This window comes from Alosa sapidissima, chromosome 11 (genome assembly GCF_018492685.1).
Source record: "Alosa sapidissima isolate fAloSap1 chromosome 11, fAloSap1.pri, whole genome shotgun sequence".
In the NCBI taxonomy this organism is placed as follows: Eukaryota; Metazoa; Chordata; class Actinopteri; order Clupeiformes; family Clupeidae; genus Alosa; species Alosa sapidissima.
Genome location: NC_055967.1, coordinates 8,525,439 through 8,543,824, shown reverse-complemented (window position 1 = coordinate 8,543,824; position 18,386 = coordinate 8,525,439). Strand labels below are relative to the sequence as shown.

Below are 18,386 nucleotides of genomic sequence, written 5' to 3'. Positions count from 1 at the left end.
CTGGCAGCAGGACCCTGAGTCTCCTCATAGTGCTTCTTAGCATGGCCATTCACATACCTGAGTGAGTAACAGAATAATTACCAACAATCCTCTAACGTCACGACAGGCTCAAGTGTGTCAAATTACCTGTTTTACACATTCAATCAACCTATAGTTTGTTCTTTGGAGTCTCAACAGAAAAAAAAAAATACATCAACATCTTCATTCAGATGTGCCCTCTTCCTTTGGCATAGGCATGCATATGTGCTGACTAGAACACATGATTGATGACCAGGTGTCTGGACTGATTGGTTGCATCACTGAGGAATCAGGACCAACAGCATTTGTTATTTTTTCATGATGATAGAACCTGTAGTCCAATAACAGAATGTTTATGAGAATGCACTCTACTCTACACCAACAGCACCCAGATGGAAAAAAACAATTGAATCATAATGGTTCTGAATAGCTGCCGCCACCTGTCAATAATTAAAAGGGTAGAATTCACAAATCCCCTGCTGACCTGATATAATTGCTCTTGACTGATGGTAAATTATTAGCAGTGTATGTTGTAGCATGTATTGGGCCAATGTTTGAGCAACATCTGTCAATAAGCACTCACCTTCCACAGTGAACATTTAAACAGGTCAGACACACCCATGGGCTCTTATTTGACCGGCAATCTAAAGCAGAGAAGGATGAAAGAACACACACACACACATAAATACTTCCAGTATTTATTGTATGATTAACCTATGACAAATAAAAGGCTGCATAAAAGCCACAGCTTCTGTGGTGTATCGTTTTAGCTCAGTATTTCTGAGCCTGACTGAGAGGACATGAATCTCACATCTCCATGCGTCGCTTTTCACTGCATAAATGTGAGTAAGTGAGTAGGAGGGAGAGAAAAAGTGAGATGGCGAGAGACAGACAGACAGACAGAGAGAGAGAGAGAACAAGCTCTGGGTTAATTGCCTTGATCACCTTCTCCCACAGCACACAACAAGCATCTGAATGAGCTGTTGCTAAGGAACAGTCGATCCCCATGAATGCTGCCCTGTGCATGACCGAGCAATTGTGGAAAAAGTCAATAGTGGGGGTCTGTTCATGCCTCTGGGAACCTACCTGACAAGCTAGGATTGCAGCATGACAAGTCATTTACATAAGATAAAAAGAAAAGAAAAATCTTTATAACCAAGTCCACTGTATCATAAATTCATAATGTCAGGTCCAGGAGTTTTGCTGAATAATAAATGGCACTCTCATTCTTTACAGCTTCATATTATTATGTTTTCCTGACCAGCAAGTTCTGGTTGTGTCTGAAATCTATCAGTCACTATTTTACCAACATTTGGCTGGTGGCTGGTGCTAGTTTTCGGCTTCCAAGATAGAGAACGTGCAGTGAAATTAAGAATGGCAAAACATTATGATTTACTACTGAGTGGCTGGTGAATTTGGTCATTTGTCTGTCATTGGCTGGTAGATATTCACATTTTAAAAAGTTAATTTCCAACCCCTCTGCAGAATTTCCAATCCCCCTAACAATGTGGACAAGCAAGCCGTTACCCCGTGAGTTGGTGAACTGAACTCTACCCTTGTGATGTACATATTCCGTTACAGATAAACGATAAAGTTAGCATTGTATGTCCTGTCAACTCAGATCACCATGAATGAAAACAAACCAGTTCTGCATCTGACACTTCTAGCTGACGACCTCGCCAGCAAGTAGATAGAAAATATCTGTTCTACAACTTTTACTTTACACGTCCGGTATTTAGAATCAGATGTTATGTTAGCTACCTCGGAGCTGGACTTAGACTAGACCAACGTGGCTTAACCTTGCAGTATATAGTCTAACATTATACGAGGACATTGTAGCCATCAGTGATGCTGAAATGAGAGAAGAGTGCACATGTCTAGCTGTCTGGTGATGACTCACTTACCGCCACAACACCACGACGAGGGTGAACCATTTGGGAACTTTGAAGGGTCCACTACAACGCACACATTGGAGTTCAAATGAGGGCACTCCATGGACTTCACGGGCGTTGTATTGTCACGTCGGTTTCACCGGGTTTATCCTGTCATTCAGCAGATCACATGAAACTAATGTAAGGGTTCAGATATTTTTTTAACTACGTACTTCTCGTAAGGCTGCCTCGCCTGCAGAAATCTAGCCAAATATGCTAAGCTAACTATCCAGGCTAGCCTACGACAGAGAGCTAAGTTAGCTAGCACTAGTTATCGATACCACTCTCAGCTGAAGCTGTCGCTGAAGGACTAGCTAGCATCCAGCTAGCGTCTGCATTCACAAGGCTTGTAAACCGGTGGTCAGATTCACTTTGGTGGATTTATGAGGTCGTGCTAATTCTAATAGGACCCTGACGATATCAGCTGCATTGAGAAAAGAGCCACGTCTTTCATGAAATTCAGGCCGAGCCCTTCGGAGACTGTGGCGTTTCGGAAATCTTCTTCTTCTGTGAATTTTACTGGTAGTTTGCAAACGAAGTGCTTTACCGCCATCTTCTGGACTGATATTTCCCGATTTCAGAAATATCATAATTCATGTCAATTATGGGTTGCGATCCAGACAGACTTAGTAAGTTACTTAAATTCATTTCATTCTTTGCTACCCTCACTTTTTTCAGAGTAGCCTACTCTCTACATGTCAGAAGTAAGCCACATGTCTTACATGTCGCAGTCTTATGTTTCCCTGTTATGTGTAAGCCGCTATTTAAGCTTGCATGTCCCATTCTCAACCTTGAGAAGTTTTTTTCTTTAACTACTTCCTTTTTGATGTTGTTTAAGTGTCTTCCTTTCTCCTCCTGAACCCATTTCTCCTGCCACATTTGTTAGTAGTATCTTTAATGATTACTTTTCATTCTAATCTGATGTAGATGTAGCAGCTACCTGATCTGCCTTTAGGGCTTCTTTATCCACTTTTTTTGTTTTCCTCAATGCCTGTATGTGCTTGAACCGTATGTAAACTGTAAAACACACTAAGTCAAACATAATATGTTTTAATATAAAACCTGTAGAGTTCAATACAGATTTTATTAAGATACAATTCAAATTTGGCATGTTTGGGATAACAAATCCAAAGGGACAGAAACAGATTATTTTTATGGAGTTGGTTCTACATGAATAAATAGACTACCACCACCCCTCATCCATTCAAGATGTTAAGCTATAAGGGTTTTCCAAATGTATTACATAACATTGGAAAAGAAATCAATGTGAGCGCAACCAACAGCTTCATCAATAATGAGCCCTTGGCATATAAAAATGGGTTTGTCCTCCAAAATGTGAAGACTTGTATGGAGTTCAGTCCTTCTGCTCCATAACTGACATGCAAAAATCAACAGCAGGTCACTTTTCTTGACGGGATACAGAGTGTTCAATGCAGATCTGTCATGCATTCTTAGAAACCATGGCTCAATATGCATAGTTCTTTGTCCATTGAGGGAGTTCAGCAAACATTGTGGAATGAAAAGTGCTTTTTCACCCCAAAAAGGGTTAAATTAAGATCTCTGACAAGTCAGGATAGTTGCTGGCAGTCAGTGAGCTCTCACAATACAGTTCCTAACAAAGAGTGTTTCAATCGGCAAGTAACAACTCTTAACTCTTAAATGCTTTAAAAACACAATCCCTTCAAAAACGTTCATTCATTAGAAGAAAAAGGACATTTCACTCCATCCCAAGTGTGAGATCAAGTAATTCACAGGAATCACGTCCCACTGATTCACCCCAGTGTTGCACACACACACACACACACACACACACACACACACACACACACACACCAGACACACACAGACACACACACAACAGCATAAGAGATAAACAAGCCATGACGAATACAGAGGCAATCCATAGGTTTAAAAAGGCAGCAATGTATGTTGAATAAGGCTTTTTCCCAGTCACCATAGCCCCAAATTCAAGTCTGTGGCCATTACAGGATCGCTGAGTGAGAAGAGTAGCCATCCTCCCTAGATAGGTGTTAAATCCGTACAGGATTTGTTCCAATGTTGTCTTGGACCATTTCCCGTCCGACCACAATAACCCACAACAGGTCATATTGCAACACAAAGCATCGTACTAATTTCATCTGTCAAGACACGTCATGCATTTTAAATAATCTCATTTGTCCAAAATTCCAAATAAACTGACTGAAATAAAATGTATTTTATGGCATTGTGGCTCCAATCTCCTAATCTAGTGACTAAACTCTACTGTACTGGCACAAAGGCTTTTTTTCATAACCTATACATGAATATAGCCATACAAGTGTGACCACTGGCTGGATGTATTTTGAATTGGCATTAATTTCTTTCACACACAAGTTCAAAGCACCAAACTCAAAGCTGTCTTTCATCAACCGAATGCCTAGCTTGCTTTTGGGGGGGGGGGGGGGGGGGGGGGTGAAGTTGCTTAAGATATCATCCACCCCTGCAGGTGGGAAATACTGCAAGTATAAGCAAGTGTTTCCATGGGGGTGGAACTGGGGATGGACAGTGTGTGTATACATAATTTGTCCATCTGTTTGTCTGTCTCTTTACTGATCCATATTTCCCTGACTGAACCCCTCACTTGTAGGAGACCTGGTCCTGCTACTGCATGGCTCCATTACAAAGTCGACTACTTCTGGTCACCACTGCCCTGTTCATCAACCACAGTAATAAACAGCCTTGAGCAATGAAGCATGAATAGTGACATTTTACCACAAATGGTCCAGAAACAACTATTTATGAACTGTTTTTTTCTGCATGTAGTTATTCAGTCCTGACTGCAAAGCACATGGAGTAGCCATGAGCAGATTGTAGCATGCACAACTCGCTTGGGTCCTTCTGAAACAACAGCTGTAAGATATTTCTATCTCTGTGCATAACCGCATCTAAAATGATACTGAAACCTGCGCCAGGCCATAAGGACCAAGCAGCTTGATGCCTCACAGGTGTCTGAGGCATGTCACAACCATGACAAACAATGGGCCCACAAAAAATATAAAAAATGAGACCGTGTGCAGTTCAGCCAGAACCCCACCTTGTCATCCAACAGTACTACAACTCAGTTATATGCTTTCAAAAGGGATGCATACAATTAACAGGAGGCACTTATCTGTTAACTCTACGATCTACAGAAAGTGTTGCAAGTCCCTAACCATGTTGTTCTTCCTTTAGAAACAACTTTCCAAATTCTTCTGGGGGAACACTGTACAGAAAATGGTTTCCCACCATTAGACAGTAGAATTCTCATCAGATGAAGAAAAGCATTCACCTTTCAACCCATAGCCTTCCCACTTGCAATGAAAATAAAAATCATAAAAATGTATTCACATCAGGAAAAAAAACAAAGGACAAACAAAAGGACTTTGGTCATCTTCATGAAACATGGCCTGCACATAACCATATGAGGGAAGCAATCAATTTTCATATTAGCAATGGGGTGGACATAACTACCAATTTGGTAAATACTATCATTTTGGCAAAATTCTACAGGTTATAGGATGAACAGCAGTGGTCAAGGAGCAGTGGATGAGAGGGAAACTGCTGAACCCACGACATGGCTGACATAAAAAGACTGACATATCAGTCCAGCTAAACTAATGCTTTCCAGTTTGAAAGTAAGGTATACTGTAAGGTCTTTGTGCTACCCATCAGATGCATCTTGATGTATTTTCAAATAATAAAAAAAAAAGCATCAATAGATAGATACTTCACTTGTTTTGGGCGAAAGCGACAGCAAAGAACTAAAGAAAAAAATAGAATAGTACTGTCCAAGTTCTTTGGCAGTACACGCCTGCATCTGTGTACAGACAGAAGACTGGAAGAGGCTGGGGGGGCCCTGGGCCCACCGGTGTCCAGGGCGGTTGTGCCCCCCCCCAGCGCAGTCCCAATCTGTAAGGCTAACGGTGTGCGTGGTAACGTCCTGTCCTGGTTGGGTGGGAGGAAGTTTCAGCTTGAGGGGTGGTGGGGTCAGGCTGCTGGAGGCCGGATGTTCTCAAGCAGCGATTGGACAGCGGGCAAGGAGAGAAGGGCTCGGCCGACGCCCCCTCCCGCCCGGTAGCAGGCGTATCCCAGCATGCCGATCACCGCTCCCTTCAGCACGGTGCGGAACACCCAACCAAAGCGAGATGGAGGGGCGACACTGAGAAAGACACAAAGAGGACTGATGAGAATGACGCTGTCTGAAATCAGTGGGGTGCACCGAGTATATGCTTACTAACCCACACATGTTAACTCAGGAAGTGGTGTAAACTTCCTAAAGAGAGGTCTATGCCTAGCAAAACCAAGCCAAATGGCTCTTCATTATACTCCTCTGGTATGTCAATACACCACATATTTAGAGTAACATCGTTCTCTTAACGTCTAATATACTAACAATGCTCACACACATACACACACACCTACCTCATGATTTCTTGTATGTTGAGCTCTTTGTCCCAGTTTTTCTCAATGCCGGGCACATGGCCAATGCCAACTACACCAACCACCACTGCAGGCACTTCTGCAAACACACACATACACACACTTTAAAACAACACATGCATCAGAGAAACTGAGAATATACACCCACTTCAGACCTCATAACTAGTCTGCACACATTCTCCATCACACATTTTAATACATAGTAAATCTTATGTCATATCTAGCCCCTTATATATTAGGCTGTCTGGGCTTGCCCGTTGTACTCACTCTGATTGTTAGGGGGCGCCTCCACACAGCGAGCTGCCTGGCGGAGCGTGTGTGTGAGGTAGATGTCCCGTTCAGCTACAATGGTGCGGTGCAGAGCCGGGAACTCGCCAATCATCTCGGACATGGTCTGTTCCAGCAAGTCTTTCTGCTTGCACTTTTCAACATCCTCTTTACTACAAAGGTACACACACCAGTCTAAGTTGCCTTTTTTACACATACAATAACAACAATTGGTAAGTTGGTAAAAGGAACACATAGTGAGCTTAGACAAGTGAGAGAAGTTAAAAGACAAGAGGATAAAATAAACAGTAAACTCATACTGTATTATTTAACAAACATTTGTATAATTTGAGTGCCTCTTACTATTTGCAAGTATGTGTATTTACTGTCTGTGCATATATAATTAAAGATTTCAATGACTAATAATAGTCATAATAATGCAATATGCATGTGGACGTGTGTGCCAGGGTTTCTGTTGTCACGTAATTACCAGACTTTGACCGGGAAAATTTTATAGTCTGACCAGTTTAAATCTCTCCAAAATAATTCCGTCCGAACACTTTAGGAAATATGTGCTAAAACAAACTGTAAGATTTCATCCTGCCTCATGAAATGCACAATCCAAATGCTGTACCAAATGGTGTGTTCTTATTGTTCCTGCTCTGGCATTCACACAACCTGGGGCCAGGAAGAAATTGAGGTGTGAGAAACACTAAAATCTGTATGGGGGAAGGCCTCTGATAACCATCCCAGTCAAGGTGTTATCTAATTATCATACAGAACCTTTAGGGGATAGGATGGACTTTGAAACAGAATATACGCCAAGGATTGGGAAGCTCTAGGCTCACTCTTCAAGATTCATCATCAGGGGTGTCGGACTGGGGGTAAAACCAGTACTGATTACTAGGGCCCCAAGGGGAGGGAGGGCCCTTGAAAAGTCTGGAATATATTTTATTATATTTATTATGGGGGCCCATCAGGACTGCCTATGCATAGCATGGGGCCCAAGATCTTGTGCTACGCCCCTGCTCATCCTGGTTGTTTCATCAAGATTCACTCTATAAGATCGGTGCCCAGAAGTACTCACATGTACTCCTGTGATTGCTTTTTATTGGAATAAAGATTGAAGCTGCATTAACCAAAGAAACATCCCTTTTTTCCTATGAACACCTCGTGTTTTTCTTACACAAACTTTCTACACTACGCTTCTATTTTGAATGAATATAAATTTTTGTTTGAAAGTTATAGGCTTGCCTACACGGGAAATTAAAAAGTCTTACTTGGTATTTAAGCGCACTCACTAACATTAAGAACAAACAAGCTGAATTCGCTCTAATATTTGGCTATAGTCTAACAAGTGAGGGAGACATGGCCAGATGGACAAGCCTTTAAACTTTTTTCTGAAACCAAGCAAGTCTAACGACAACTAGCCTACGATGGGTCTGAAGAGTCGGAGTCTGGGATACAGTCTGAAGTCACAAAGACCACTGCTGCAGAAAAGAAAGCGAAAAGTGGGGCGTTCAGCTCCGACTGCAAAGCAGATTCCTCTGGCTGAGGTGTGACATTATGGGAAAGAAAAAAAGTTTCACTCACACTGCAAGAGATCAGGTAGACATAGCCTAGTCGATTTACTAAAGAGTTAACGAAGTTGAGAATCTTGGCTCCCCTTGAGCAGTTAGAGCAGAAGGTTGGCTGCATCCAAACAGCACAGCAGTCACACTGCAAGCTTTGCAAGTTGTGGAGACACTTTGACTTTAATTAGGCAGCTGCTCATTTCACTGCTGCGAAACAGTGTAAAAGTAAAATGACCTTAGCCAGCCTTATGGTTATTCCGTTGTTCCATTTCATTATAATGGCTGACAAAACATAAATTAGGCTGTTTGATTTCAAGCCAGCAGCAGCACAACGTAGCCTAACTAAACTATTATGAACCAGATAGGCCCAGTTGCATGTATTTGTTTGCTAAGGTTTTATTCCTTTTATCAGGCAATATGTAGGTCTTGGTCTAAAGCTAAAGGGGATTTATGTGTTACCACATAGGCTTGCGAAACATCAGGCGTTCAGTAGCCTATTCAAGCCCAATGCTAGATTTTTTTCTTGTTATGCATGCGAGTCTGATAACATTTATTTGAGCCTATTTGAAAAATGGCCTAATCATGTTGTAAATATGTGCTTTATGTCATATTGTTGTTTTAAGGACAATATAAACAGATAGCCTAATACTTGATCATGTAGACAGACACCAATTTTTTGTAGCGGAAAATGCTGGTGTGTATGTGTACCTTATAGGGTCAGACAGAAAGCAGAGACCCCAAGCCAGCCTGGCTTTCTGCCACATACTAAGGGCAGCGATAGCACGCTTGAAAGTGACAGGAATGGGCCGGTCCCCCAAGTGGAACTTGCAGAATGGCACTTTTCCTGCCTGTGGAACAGATTTGAGGGTGGAATTTAATGTAAACACACACAGCTTATCCTGAACATTTTTCAGCTGGGGATGTCTTGGGGTGGGGTGGCGGGGGTTGTGCATAGTGCCCACAAGCCCCCCCCTCCCATAGGAAATGTAGACTGGAATCTAAAAGCCCAGAGCTGTTAAATCACTGTTGAAAAAATATTACACTATTGTGCATTATAAAGCAGTTGATGCTTTCAATGAAAGCCCTTTCCACAGTATGTTTCCAGTGAAAACATCTGATGACTGCTTCACAAATATAAAACAGTTAATTCTAACTACAAATGCAATTTCAAAGTTTCATTGCGCTACTCTGTATGGTTAAGGTATATTGCTTACAGCTTTCAGCCATTACTTTGAGAACTTTTCTTAATGCAAGCACCCTGCACTGGATAGCCTATGTTGTGCCCCTCCGCCTTCGATAACACCACATTAACTGGTAGCCAATCATGTATATCTTGATCGATATTTCTTTGGTTTCATTTTCTAACTCTCCGTAATTTCACAACACCATCAATGATCATCAGGAGAGTGACAGAAGCACTGTATGCTCCGCTGCCCTCCAGTAGTCTACTCTCGTGCTCACCGCAACAGTGGTGTGTTCAGTTGTCTGCTGGATGTCTTCTTTTCCTACAAGAACATGCAGCCAAGTTCTGCCCTACTCTGCTTTTGATTGGCTAAACGTGTTTGATTAGGTTAAAAGCAGGAGCTGCTATTGGTAGGTGAACTCACAGCGGTATCTCAAACCACAAAAAATGATGACCCTCATCTAAAATGATTTCCCAACTTTTTCTCCTGAGGAAATTTTCCTCACAGCCAGGAATACTTTAAGCCCTGCATATATTTCAAATACACTATCAGACTATCACCAGATGTTAGGGGTACATTTTGACCTATTTGTCCAAATCTAACAATAAAAAAAACCTTTGTTGATGTCCACCCAAAGTTACTAGAAATAGTTTTAAAGACAAAATACTGACACACTGAACACTGGTTCTAGTGAGTAAACAGTGACCCCCCACCCCATGGAAGATAACAGCTGTATTTTTGCAACCCATCCCAGAAAATAGAGGTAACAACATGCAGTCCTCTCAGCAGGGGGCTCTGTCTCATTTCAGACAGCTGAGAAAGAACATGATTTAATTTGCCTTCAGGGATGTGCTTGGTGCCTCAGTAGGGGACGAGTTTGTGTGGGTATCGGAAATTGTGTGTTTCTATATTTACTGTGTGTGCTATATTTACACGAGTGTGTGTGTGAGAGTGTGAGGGTGTGAGTGTGTGAGTGAGTGAGTGAGACAGACTGTGTGTGTGTGTGTGTGTGTGTAGTTGTGTGTACCTCTTTGAAAGCCTCTCTGAACTCTCCTCCGGGTGCCATCCCCAGTTGCTCAGTAATGTGAGCAGACACTTTCAGCAGCAAGATCTGCATCAAGCCAGACATCACCCCATTCTGACCAGAGACGGGTGCAAGGAGGAGACACAGAGAGACAGGGAGAGAAGAAACATAAACAAAAGCAAATCATGTGAGATGCCACGCAATTATTCATTCACCTTCATCCATCCATCCTTTCACTGATTAATTCATTCTTATTACACGGCTCTTCAGAGTGTTGCAGAAAGTTCCACCTTCCCAACGTTTGGAGGTCTGTTAAATTACATTAATTACACCTGCAAAGTATATAATGACCGCTGTCAAATAAATCCCTTCAGGTCAAAGCAAAACCCCTCCACTGCGCGTCGGGGTTTCCGGCAGACAATACATTATCCCTTCCATTCAACATGGGCCAGAAGCGTGTTGATGTTTAGTAAGCTCGCTCCAGTTATCACTTTCAGTATGCTGCATGTTGTACATTTCTCCTGTCTGCTAATATGCTCAAGGTCTGACCTCTGATCCCCAGACCTTCCTGGACTGCGGACTTGTTTGTGGCTGGCCTTTGTCCCTTATTTAATGTCATAAATAATTCAGACTCTTCTCAGAACAGTCAGTCTTCTCCATCTTAAAGTGTAATTCCAGAGTAAATTCAATCCAGGGTAAGCACTAAAGCTGGTCAAACCTTTGATCAACGTAATCTAGCTCTTGAGGGGGTGTTCGACTCGTTGTCATGGTGAAAAAGAACCTGGGTTCAAATTACTCCAGAATTACACTTTAAGTCTTGCCCATACTTACAGCACACAGGGCAGGGCATGCATTCAAGGCTGGCTGTCTTACCTTACCTGTATGTCTCATGTGTTTTATACCTGTGCATACAGATGGGCACCTCACCTGTTTAATGGCCTGCTGCACCTTCTCCAGGTTAATGTCCTTGGCCTCCTTCAGCAGTGTCTTTTCGTCCATCTTCAGCATGGACACGCGGTACTGACACAGCTCCACCACCACCACGTCCGGCTGCACCGCGCGGATCGTCTGCAGCACACACACAGAGGGGTGAGGGTGAGAGGAGCACGATGAGGCAGGAGCAGGCGGAAGGAGGGGAGATGCCGTAAATGGGAGAGGAGGGAGGAGAGGTCAAATAGGATTACAAATGTTTGGAGAATGAGGTAAAGTAAGAATGACAGAAGCAGGAGGAAAAGGGAGTGAATGGGCGAGGAGGGAGGAGAGGTCAAATAGGAGTGTGGACATGAAAAGTAAATATTCTTGAAAAACAAGGAAGAGTAAGAATGAGAGAAGTGGGGGGGGGGGGGGGTCATTACCATGGAGTCTGTGTGCATAATATTAACTTTTATTACCGTTGCAACATCATTCTTGCTGCTGTCGCTGAAGTGGGCTGTGCCCACCAGGTAGACAATGCTGCCCTCAGGCGTGGTCAGACGGGACACTGTGTCGGGAAGAACTGGGTTGGCCTGGCGCCGCTGGGCCCGAACCTGCCACAGCACCTCTACTGCCTCCGAGTCCGCTAGGGGGAGAGAGAGAGAGAGAGAGAGAGAGAGAGAGAGAGAGAGAGAGAGAGAGAGAGAGAGATGCATTTACTTTTGCTGCTATACCGTCAGCTATTGAATCATATTGGTTCATCCCACACAATGGGGGCAGCCGTGGCCTACTGGTTAGCGCTTCGGACTTGTAACCGGAGGGTTGCAGGTTCGAACCCCGACCAGTAGTAGGAAGCGGCTGAAGTGCCCTTGAGCAAGGCACCTAACCCCTCACTGCTCCCCGAGCGCCGCTGTTGTAGCTCACTGCACTGGGATTAGTGTGTGCTTCACCTCACTGTGTGCTGAGTGTGTTTCACTAATTTACGGATTGGGATAAATGCAGAGAGCAAATTTCCCTCACGGGATCAAAAGAGTATATACAGTATACAGTACACACACACAGATTATATACAAATGCGGCCCGCAAGACAGTTTTGTGCGGTGCGTTGGTTGATTAAGATTTGTAATCTTGTTTTTTTTTGTTTTTTTTTATGGCATATTGCATAGACCAGAGCCAAATGCATCAGTTAATGCTGCTGTATGCTAGCCGACCAAAATAATTCAGAGATAGTAGAGTACTCTAGCATGGGTTCCTTATATTCATTCACTAGATAAAATTGCAGACATAAGCTAATGTCAAATTACAATGCACAACAAGCTATATTTATCAGGGGCTTTAAAGATTGTTTTGAGATAACTGGTCGCACTATAAAAAAGACTATCTGGCAAGTGGCCCATAGGCAATTTGGGTTTGAGACCCCTGCATTACATACAAAAACAATAGCCTCAGAGAGAAAGGAAACAATGATGAAGTAAAAACCCCAAAACAACACATGCTTGTCTTTGGAAGCCTTGGATTCACCCACCCATATCACTGGCCAATCACATCAGAGTCTGAGTGGGCTATGTCCCCAACCATGTGTGCTTGCATGTGGGGGCAGTCATGGCCTACTGGTCAGGGCTTCGGGCTTGGAACCGGAGGGTTGCCGGTTCGATCCCCGCCAGTGGGAACGGCTGAAGTGCCCTTGAGCAAGGCACCTCACTCCGAGCGCCGCTGTATCAAGGCAGCTCACTGCTCCGGGTTAGTATGTGCTTCACCTCACTGCGTGTTCACTGTGTGCTCACTAATTCACGGATGGGATAAATTCCTTGTATACGCCTGATCCTAGAAACCTGATTTACATGTACATTCATGTACATGCATGTGTGTGTGTAGGAGTTGTGGACAGGGTAGGGGGGTCTCGCATTTTTCACTAAGCTTTCATAAACATCCATACCACGCTCAAAATCCAGCACCTCCCATGGAGTCAGAGAGAGAGGGAGAGGCAGGCAGGCAGGCAGCCAGATGGAGGTCTGTTTCTGCTGACCTGGGCCTTGTTGCACTCTGTGGTCGGGTTAACAAACAGGGAGAGTGAAATCACTAAAACAAACCTCCACACTCCCAGAGCCATCAGCTATAGTAGAGATGTCATAGCATTTGTCACATCTTGACAAAATGACTTGGAGAGCAACCGACAGGGGATAAATATAGTCACAAATCACAGCGGTGTAATTGTCAGATCAGAACCAGCCTTTAATTTAGACACAGTGCTAATATTCAGTGGTCTGATTGAAACTTCTCCGCTGTGCATCGGGGCCGCATTACCACCTCGAACGGGCATAATTTTTCTCATAACTGGACGCCGAGTCGTCCATTGTCCCTTACTATTCAGACAACAAAGCTGAATACTTTAAGACACAAACATTGATGATTTTTCATACTGTTTCAGGTCAGGATATGAGGGCCTCCTACATTTTATTGGTCTGCACAAGTCTCACATATCAGTTCCACTCTTGAGAATATCCTAATCAACAAACGTTTTACACAACCTGCAAATTAAGAAGCTTACACTAAATTCCATAAACATGATAATCACTAATACACAGCACAGTCTGCACACAAACATCAAACCTCTGAGCTTATGGCAATGATGTCAATGGGGGGGTCAATGGGGCATTTTGCCCATGTTCAGGGTGGAAAATAAAAAAGAAAGATTTGCATAAGACAAGTCAAATTGGTGTTTTCAAAAAGAAGGGATCATGGAGAATAAAGAAAAACATATTTAAAAAATCTTTGTATATTCCCACAAGGTGTTCTCTGAAAATGATAACCAAAATGATTTTTCAGACTTGTGAGGTCTGCTGTTCAGACCCTGAAGGGATTTGTTTTCTGTTCATTGCTTTTTGTGAGAGTGTTTCTACTCATCTCAGTAAGGAAAATAAATCAAGAGCCTATGTTGAGTACAAATATGTATTCTGAAGGCTTAAACAGAGCCCAGCCAAAAACTCCAATTACATTTTTGTATCAACTTTGAAGGAAAGCTATGACCATGCAGGATTATCCAGACCAAACGTGATGATTTTGCTACATACTATTCCTATTTATGTACCAGCATGCAAAATTTGAGCCTCCTACATGGTTTAGTTCTTGTGCTGTGGGCTTGTGAACTTTGACCAAAAAAAAGAGGCCGAACAAAATTCTCCCCTCCCCCTGTAAAACTGGCTGTATCTTGGAAAGTATTGATCTTACATAAGAGTAATTTTACAGTGTGTCTCCTGGGTAACATAGGTATACCTGGTAATTTTTTCAGATTTTTTTGAGACCTAAGTGCGTGGGCCCTGGTTGAACTGACGTGGAATGACCCCAGAGTAAAAAAACAATACTCACAGAGTTCTAGGGGAAACCTCGACTGGCTGGATTCATCCTCTGAAGGACCCATGGAATCATCCTATAGGAGGACAAAGATGAGAGATGAGAGCATCAGGAGATTTTGAGAGCAAGATGTCCTAAAAAAAGCAGGTGCCTTCCAGGTATTTCAGGTGCTGACTAACCTCCCTGTCTAACATACTGTAATAAACTCAGATGTCAGCCCTCATATTAACCTAGGAGCAAGGATGTAGTGGAGACTAAACGCAAGTACACACAGTTTATCCACCTCTGAGATTTCAGAAATAGAGTTTATCCACCTCTTATTAGAATTTATCCACCTCTCAAAAGAGTTTATTTACCAATTGCAACTTTTAACACTCAAAATTCAAACAGTATTATCAACATTCACAATATGTACACTCATCAACACTCTAGGAACCATTTAATACCACTGGTATTGTTATAAACATTATTATAACAATAACCTTTATTATAACAATAACCTCCACCATCAAACATGTTCTGAAGGCCTTTTTTAAAAACCCACCTCTTATTTTACCACTACACCCCTGCCTAGGTCATTTAAAGGATATTTTAACATGGAGACATTTTGTATAGATTGGCAGAAATCAATGCATTCATTTGGGAAAACATACATTTGTTAGAACTTCACAATGAAAATAGCTCTAAGAAAGTATAGTAACCGAAGTCCATCTCGTGTTTCACTGATAGAAAAACATACATCTCATTTCATCCCATTAACACTGATCCCTCATAGGCAATTTACCTCGGAGGTATTACTCTGGTCCATGGTCCGTCCAACCTCAGGGGCTCGTCTTGATCTTAAATTGTGATACTGGTAATCCAGAACAAGACAGACGCCAAATTATACAACGAGGTAGATTATTTCTAAATGCACTTTTGCAATACAAATATTTTACCATAATATCGATACTACTTGTTCCCATACTGCTACTAGCGTTGCTGACATAAAGTTAACAATGCCAAATCTGTTTATCACTGATACCAAATCTGTTTATCACTGTTGCTGTCTGTGTATGCTAGCAGAAGAAGCAGACACCACAAAAAATTTTGTTAACAAAAACTTTTAAAGATGTAACTGTCCAGGTAATTACAAATTGCATATTACTTACGGTCAAACAGCATAACCTTAGCTATTTCGTTAACTCGATGGATGACTTAGCTGAATGTGAAATTATTGGACCACGTTTCTTAAAGAAGTCTGACAAATCCGGATGTCAAAACGTCTGGTCTGTCAAAACGACTTTGTATGTACAAGACAAATTTACAAAGACATCTTGTCTTTGTCGTTATTAATATTTTCACCGTCACCCTAACAAACAGACTGAAAGTGCAATCTGGTGTAGGTAGATTTTTCTTCACGTAGCTATGATAAGTTGCTAGCAAGCATCCAGGCCACCACGCAAGCGCACACAGGCTAACCAAGATTGCTCACCTTAATGCTACTTTGCTAACAATCCACTGAAAGCCAAGGCGAACAGACGACCGTAACTACCAACTTGAAACACCATAAAATCCCTCCTACCTAAAAAATAAACGTTCCCCGCAAGAACACATTAAACTTTAGAAAAACATTACTCTAACAATTAGCTGTTAGCTGACATTAGCCGACAACCAGCTGGCAAACAACTGCTGTCAAGTTGAGCAGAAGTTGTCTTATCTAGGCTACGTATTACAAGGGAAGCAATATCATTGCTATAACATTTCCGAATTACTTGCAATTGTCACTGCAGCTCACGTCATGTACCGGACTGTCAAAGAGAAAATATACAATTGAAAAGCAAACTTACGACAGCTAATCTAAGCAGCTTGTTTCAACATGTCCTGTTCCAGCCACTACGGTTGCGCTACTCTAGTGCATGGCGGTACCTGTAGTTTCAAAAGCAGTAAAAGGATGACGTGTGCTGTAAACCTGCTAGTAAAAGCTCTCCACAGAGAACATAACCAGTAACAATACACAAGATTACCTGAAACTTACAGATACAAGAGTTATATTTTATGACATGATTGTGCTAAATGTTGCACTATTTAAGAATGTAAAGTATGCTGCCCTCTTCCGAAAAAACGTTTTTGTTTTTTTTTTCTGTCATAGACAAATGTGTCATGCAACATAAGTAGGCTATACAAAAATGTATCCCGCCACTCTGAGCTTCACATGCTAATTTTAGTGTATTCAGTCACAGATGTAAACACTATTATCCTCCATTAGATTTTAAAGACACAAAACATGAACAATGCAAGCACCCCTTGACAATTTGCACTGACCAATGACACTGACAGGCGATAAGCGCACATACCTAACCGGGGGTTGCTTTGGTTTATTCTAAGGTTCTAAAACAGTTAAGGACTGTACGATATTCAGCGGGGGGGAGGGCCGGTCGCCAGACGATCGGGTTAAAAATCTTCTGCCTGGCCCTCCCCCCTGGTCATTTTTTTTTCCAGGGGCCTCCCCCCGGCTAAAAAAAAATCTCCTAGCCCCCCCCTACGTGAATCAAATAAAACTGGTCGAAAAATGACGTTTACAAGGTTAAAACGGCCAGCAAATGTCATAAGCACATACACACACACGGAGCTACACACAGTTGCGCGGCAGCGGCCCGCGGTCGCCCGATATTTTAATCAACCCCACCGCAACTCGGACCGCGAATATTAATTAGAATAGCCTGCATGCAGTGTGACAGTAGTCCATTTCTGTAAAACAAACTAATTTATTTGCGAAACTTTATGCAGTAGAACTAGGCTACACGCAGTAGGCATGCGACATAATGTTTGCGCAGGATATTTGGCCATGGACATACATCTTTCTTTCGAAAATAGAAATGGGGAGGCAAGGTAGGCAAGAGAGATACATTGCTGGTCAAAAGGTTAGCGTAAGAACAGGTTTGTGCTGAATGAAAATGCTGAATGAAGCACAACGCTTTACTAAAGCACATCCACTGTTTAAAGTCACAAACACAACGAACTATAAGGTAACTTTTATGCATGCGCGAACCTATACATACCGGTAGATATGGCTGTGTAGTCTGTGCCATAACATTTATTCCTGCAGCTGCCCATTTCAGGGTCATTCCACCGAATCGGTGCCTTTTGCGTCCCACAACATATAATCAGTTCTAAAGTTGCTTTAACAACAAATACATGTGTAATTTAAAAAACTTAAAGTAAACCCAATAAAATACAAATTAAAATGATTAAAATCACATAAATATTTGCTATGGGTAAGGATTTTGGTTGATTTTGGCTTGTCCCACGCTATGTTTTGTCTTTTTCAACAGCACTTCTCAGTTGTAAAATGTTGGTAAAATGATACAATTTTCACAGTTTTATATTGTCTTAAGTGTAATCTCATTGTTAAGCAATGATTTTGACATAAATAGACATGTTTTCTTAGAAAATATAAGTCATTTATCATTGTCCCATCATCTCAGTCCTGTTACTTTCACTAAAACCCCTTATAAAATAATGGTACAAACTAGAAGTGACATAATTTCAAGGAAGTGACATCATTTAGAAGAAGCAGATTCCACAGTGTAAGAAAGGGTAACTTTCTCTCTTCTTAAATGTCCTATTTTTCATGTTTTATCAGGGTTGTGAGAGAGGGGCGAGCATACAACATCAGTCCTGTTAC

At 42.1% G+C, this 18,386-nt stretch overlaps 2 protein-coding genes across 2 annotated transcripts in view; both read right to left on the bottom strand.

Moving 5' to 3' along the window:
• Positions 1 to 2,456, bottom strand: part of usp3 (ubiquitin specific peptidase 3) — a 20,347-nt gene extending 17,891 nt beyond the window's left edge. Inside the window, exons 1-3 of the mRNA XM_042108973.1 lie at positions 1,923 to 2,456; positions 602 to 662; positions 1 to 57 (exon numbers count right to left, since the gene is read on the bottom strand). The exon at positions 1 to 57 is cut by the window's left edge and continues 81 nt beyond it. Of these exons, the coding sequence (XP_041964907.1) occupies positions 1 to 57; positions 602 to 662; positions 1,923 to 2,013 (209 nt within the window). The 5' untranslated portion in view covers positions 2,014 to 2,456. The remainder of the gene's footprint in view (positions 58 to 601; positions 663 to 1,922) is intronic.
• Positions 2,457 to 2,983: 527 nt separating this feature from the next.
• trabd (TraB domain containing) lies at positions 2,984 to 16,523 on the bottom strand. Its single transcript, XM_042108994.1, is given in 11 exon segments — positions 2,984 to 5,968; positions 5,970 to 6,126; positions 6,390 to 6,486; positions 6,675 to 6,847; positions 8,957 to 9,096; positions 10,460 to 10,570; positions 11,384 to 11,524; positions 11,848 to 12,014; positions 14,735 to 14,795; positions 15,504 to 15,572; positions 16,194 to 16,523. Coding segments are annotated over 10 exon segments (1,155 nt in total). The 5' UTR covers positions 15,528 to 15,572; positions 16,194 to 16,523; the 3' UTR covers positions 2,984 to 5,884.
• Between the last annotated feature and the right edge of the window lie 1,863 nt (positions 16,524 to 18,386).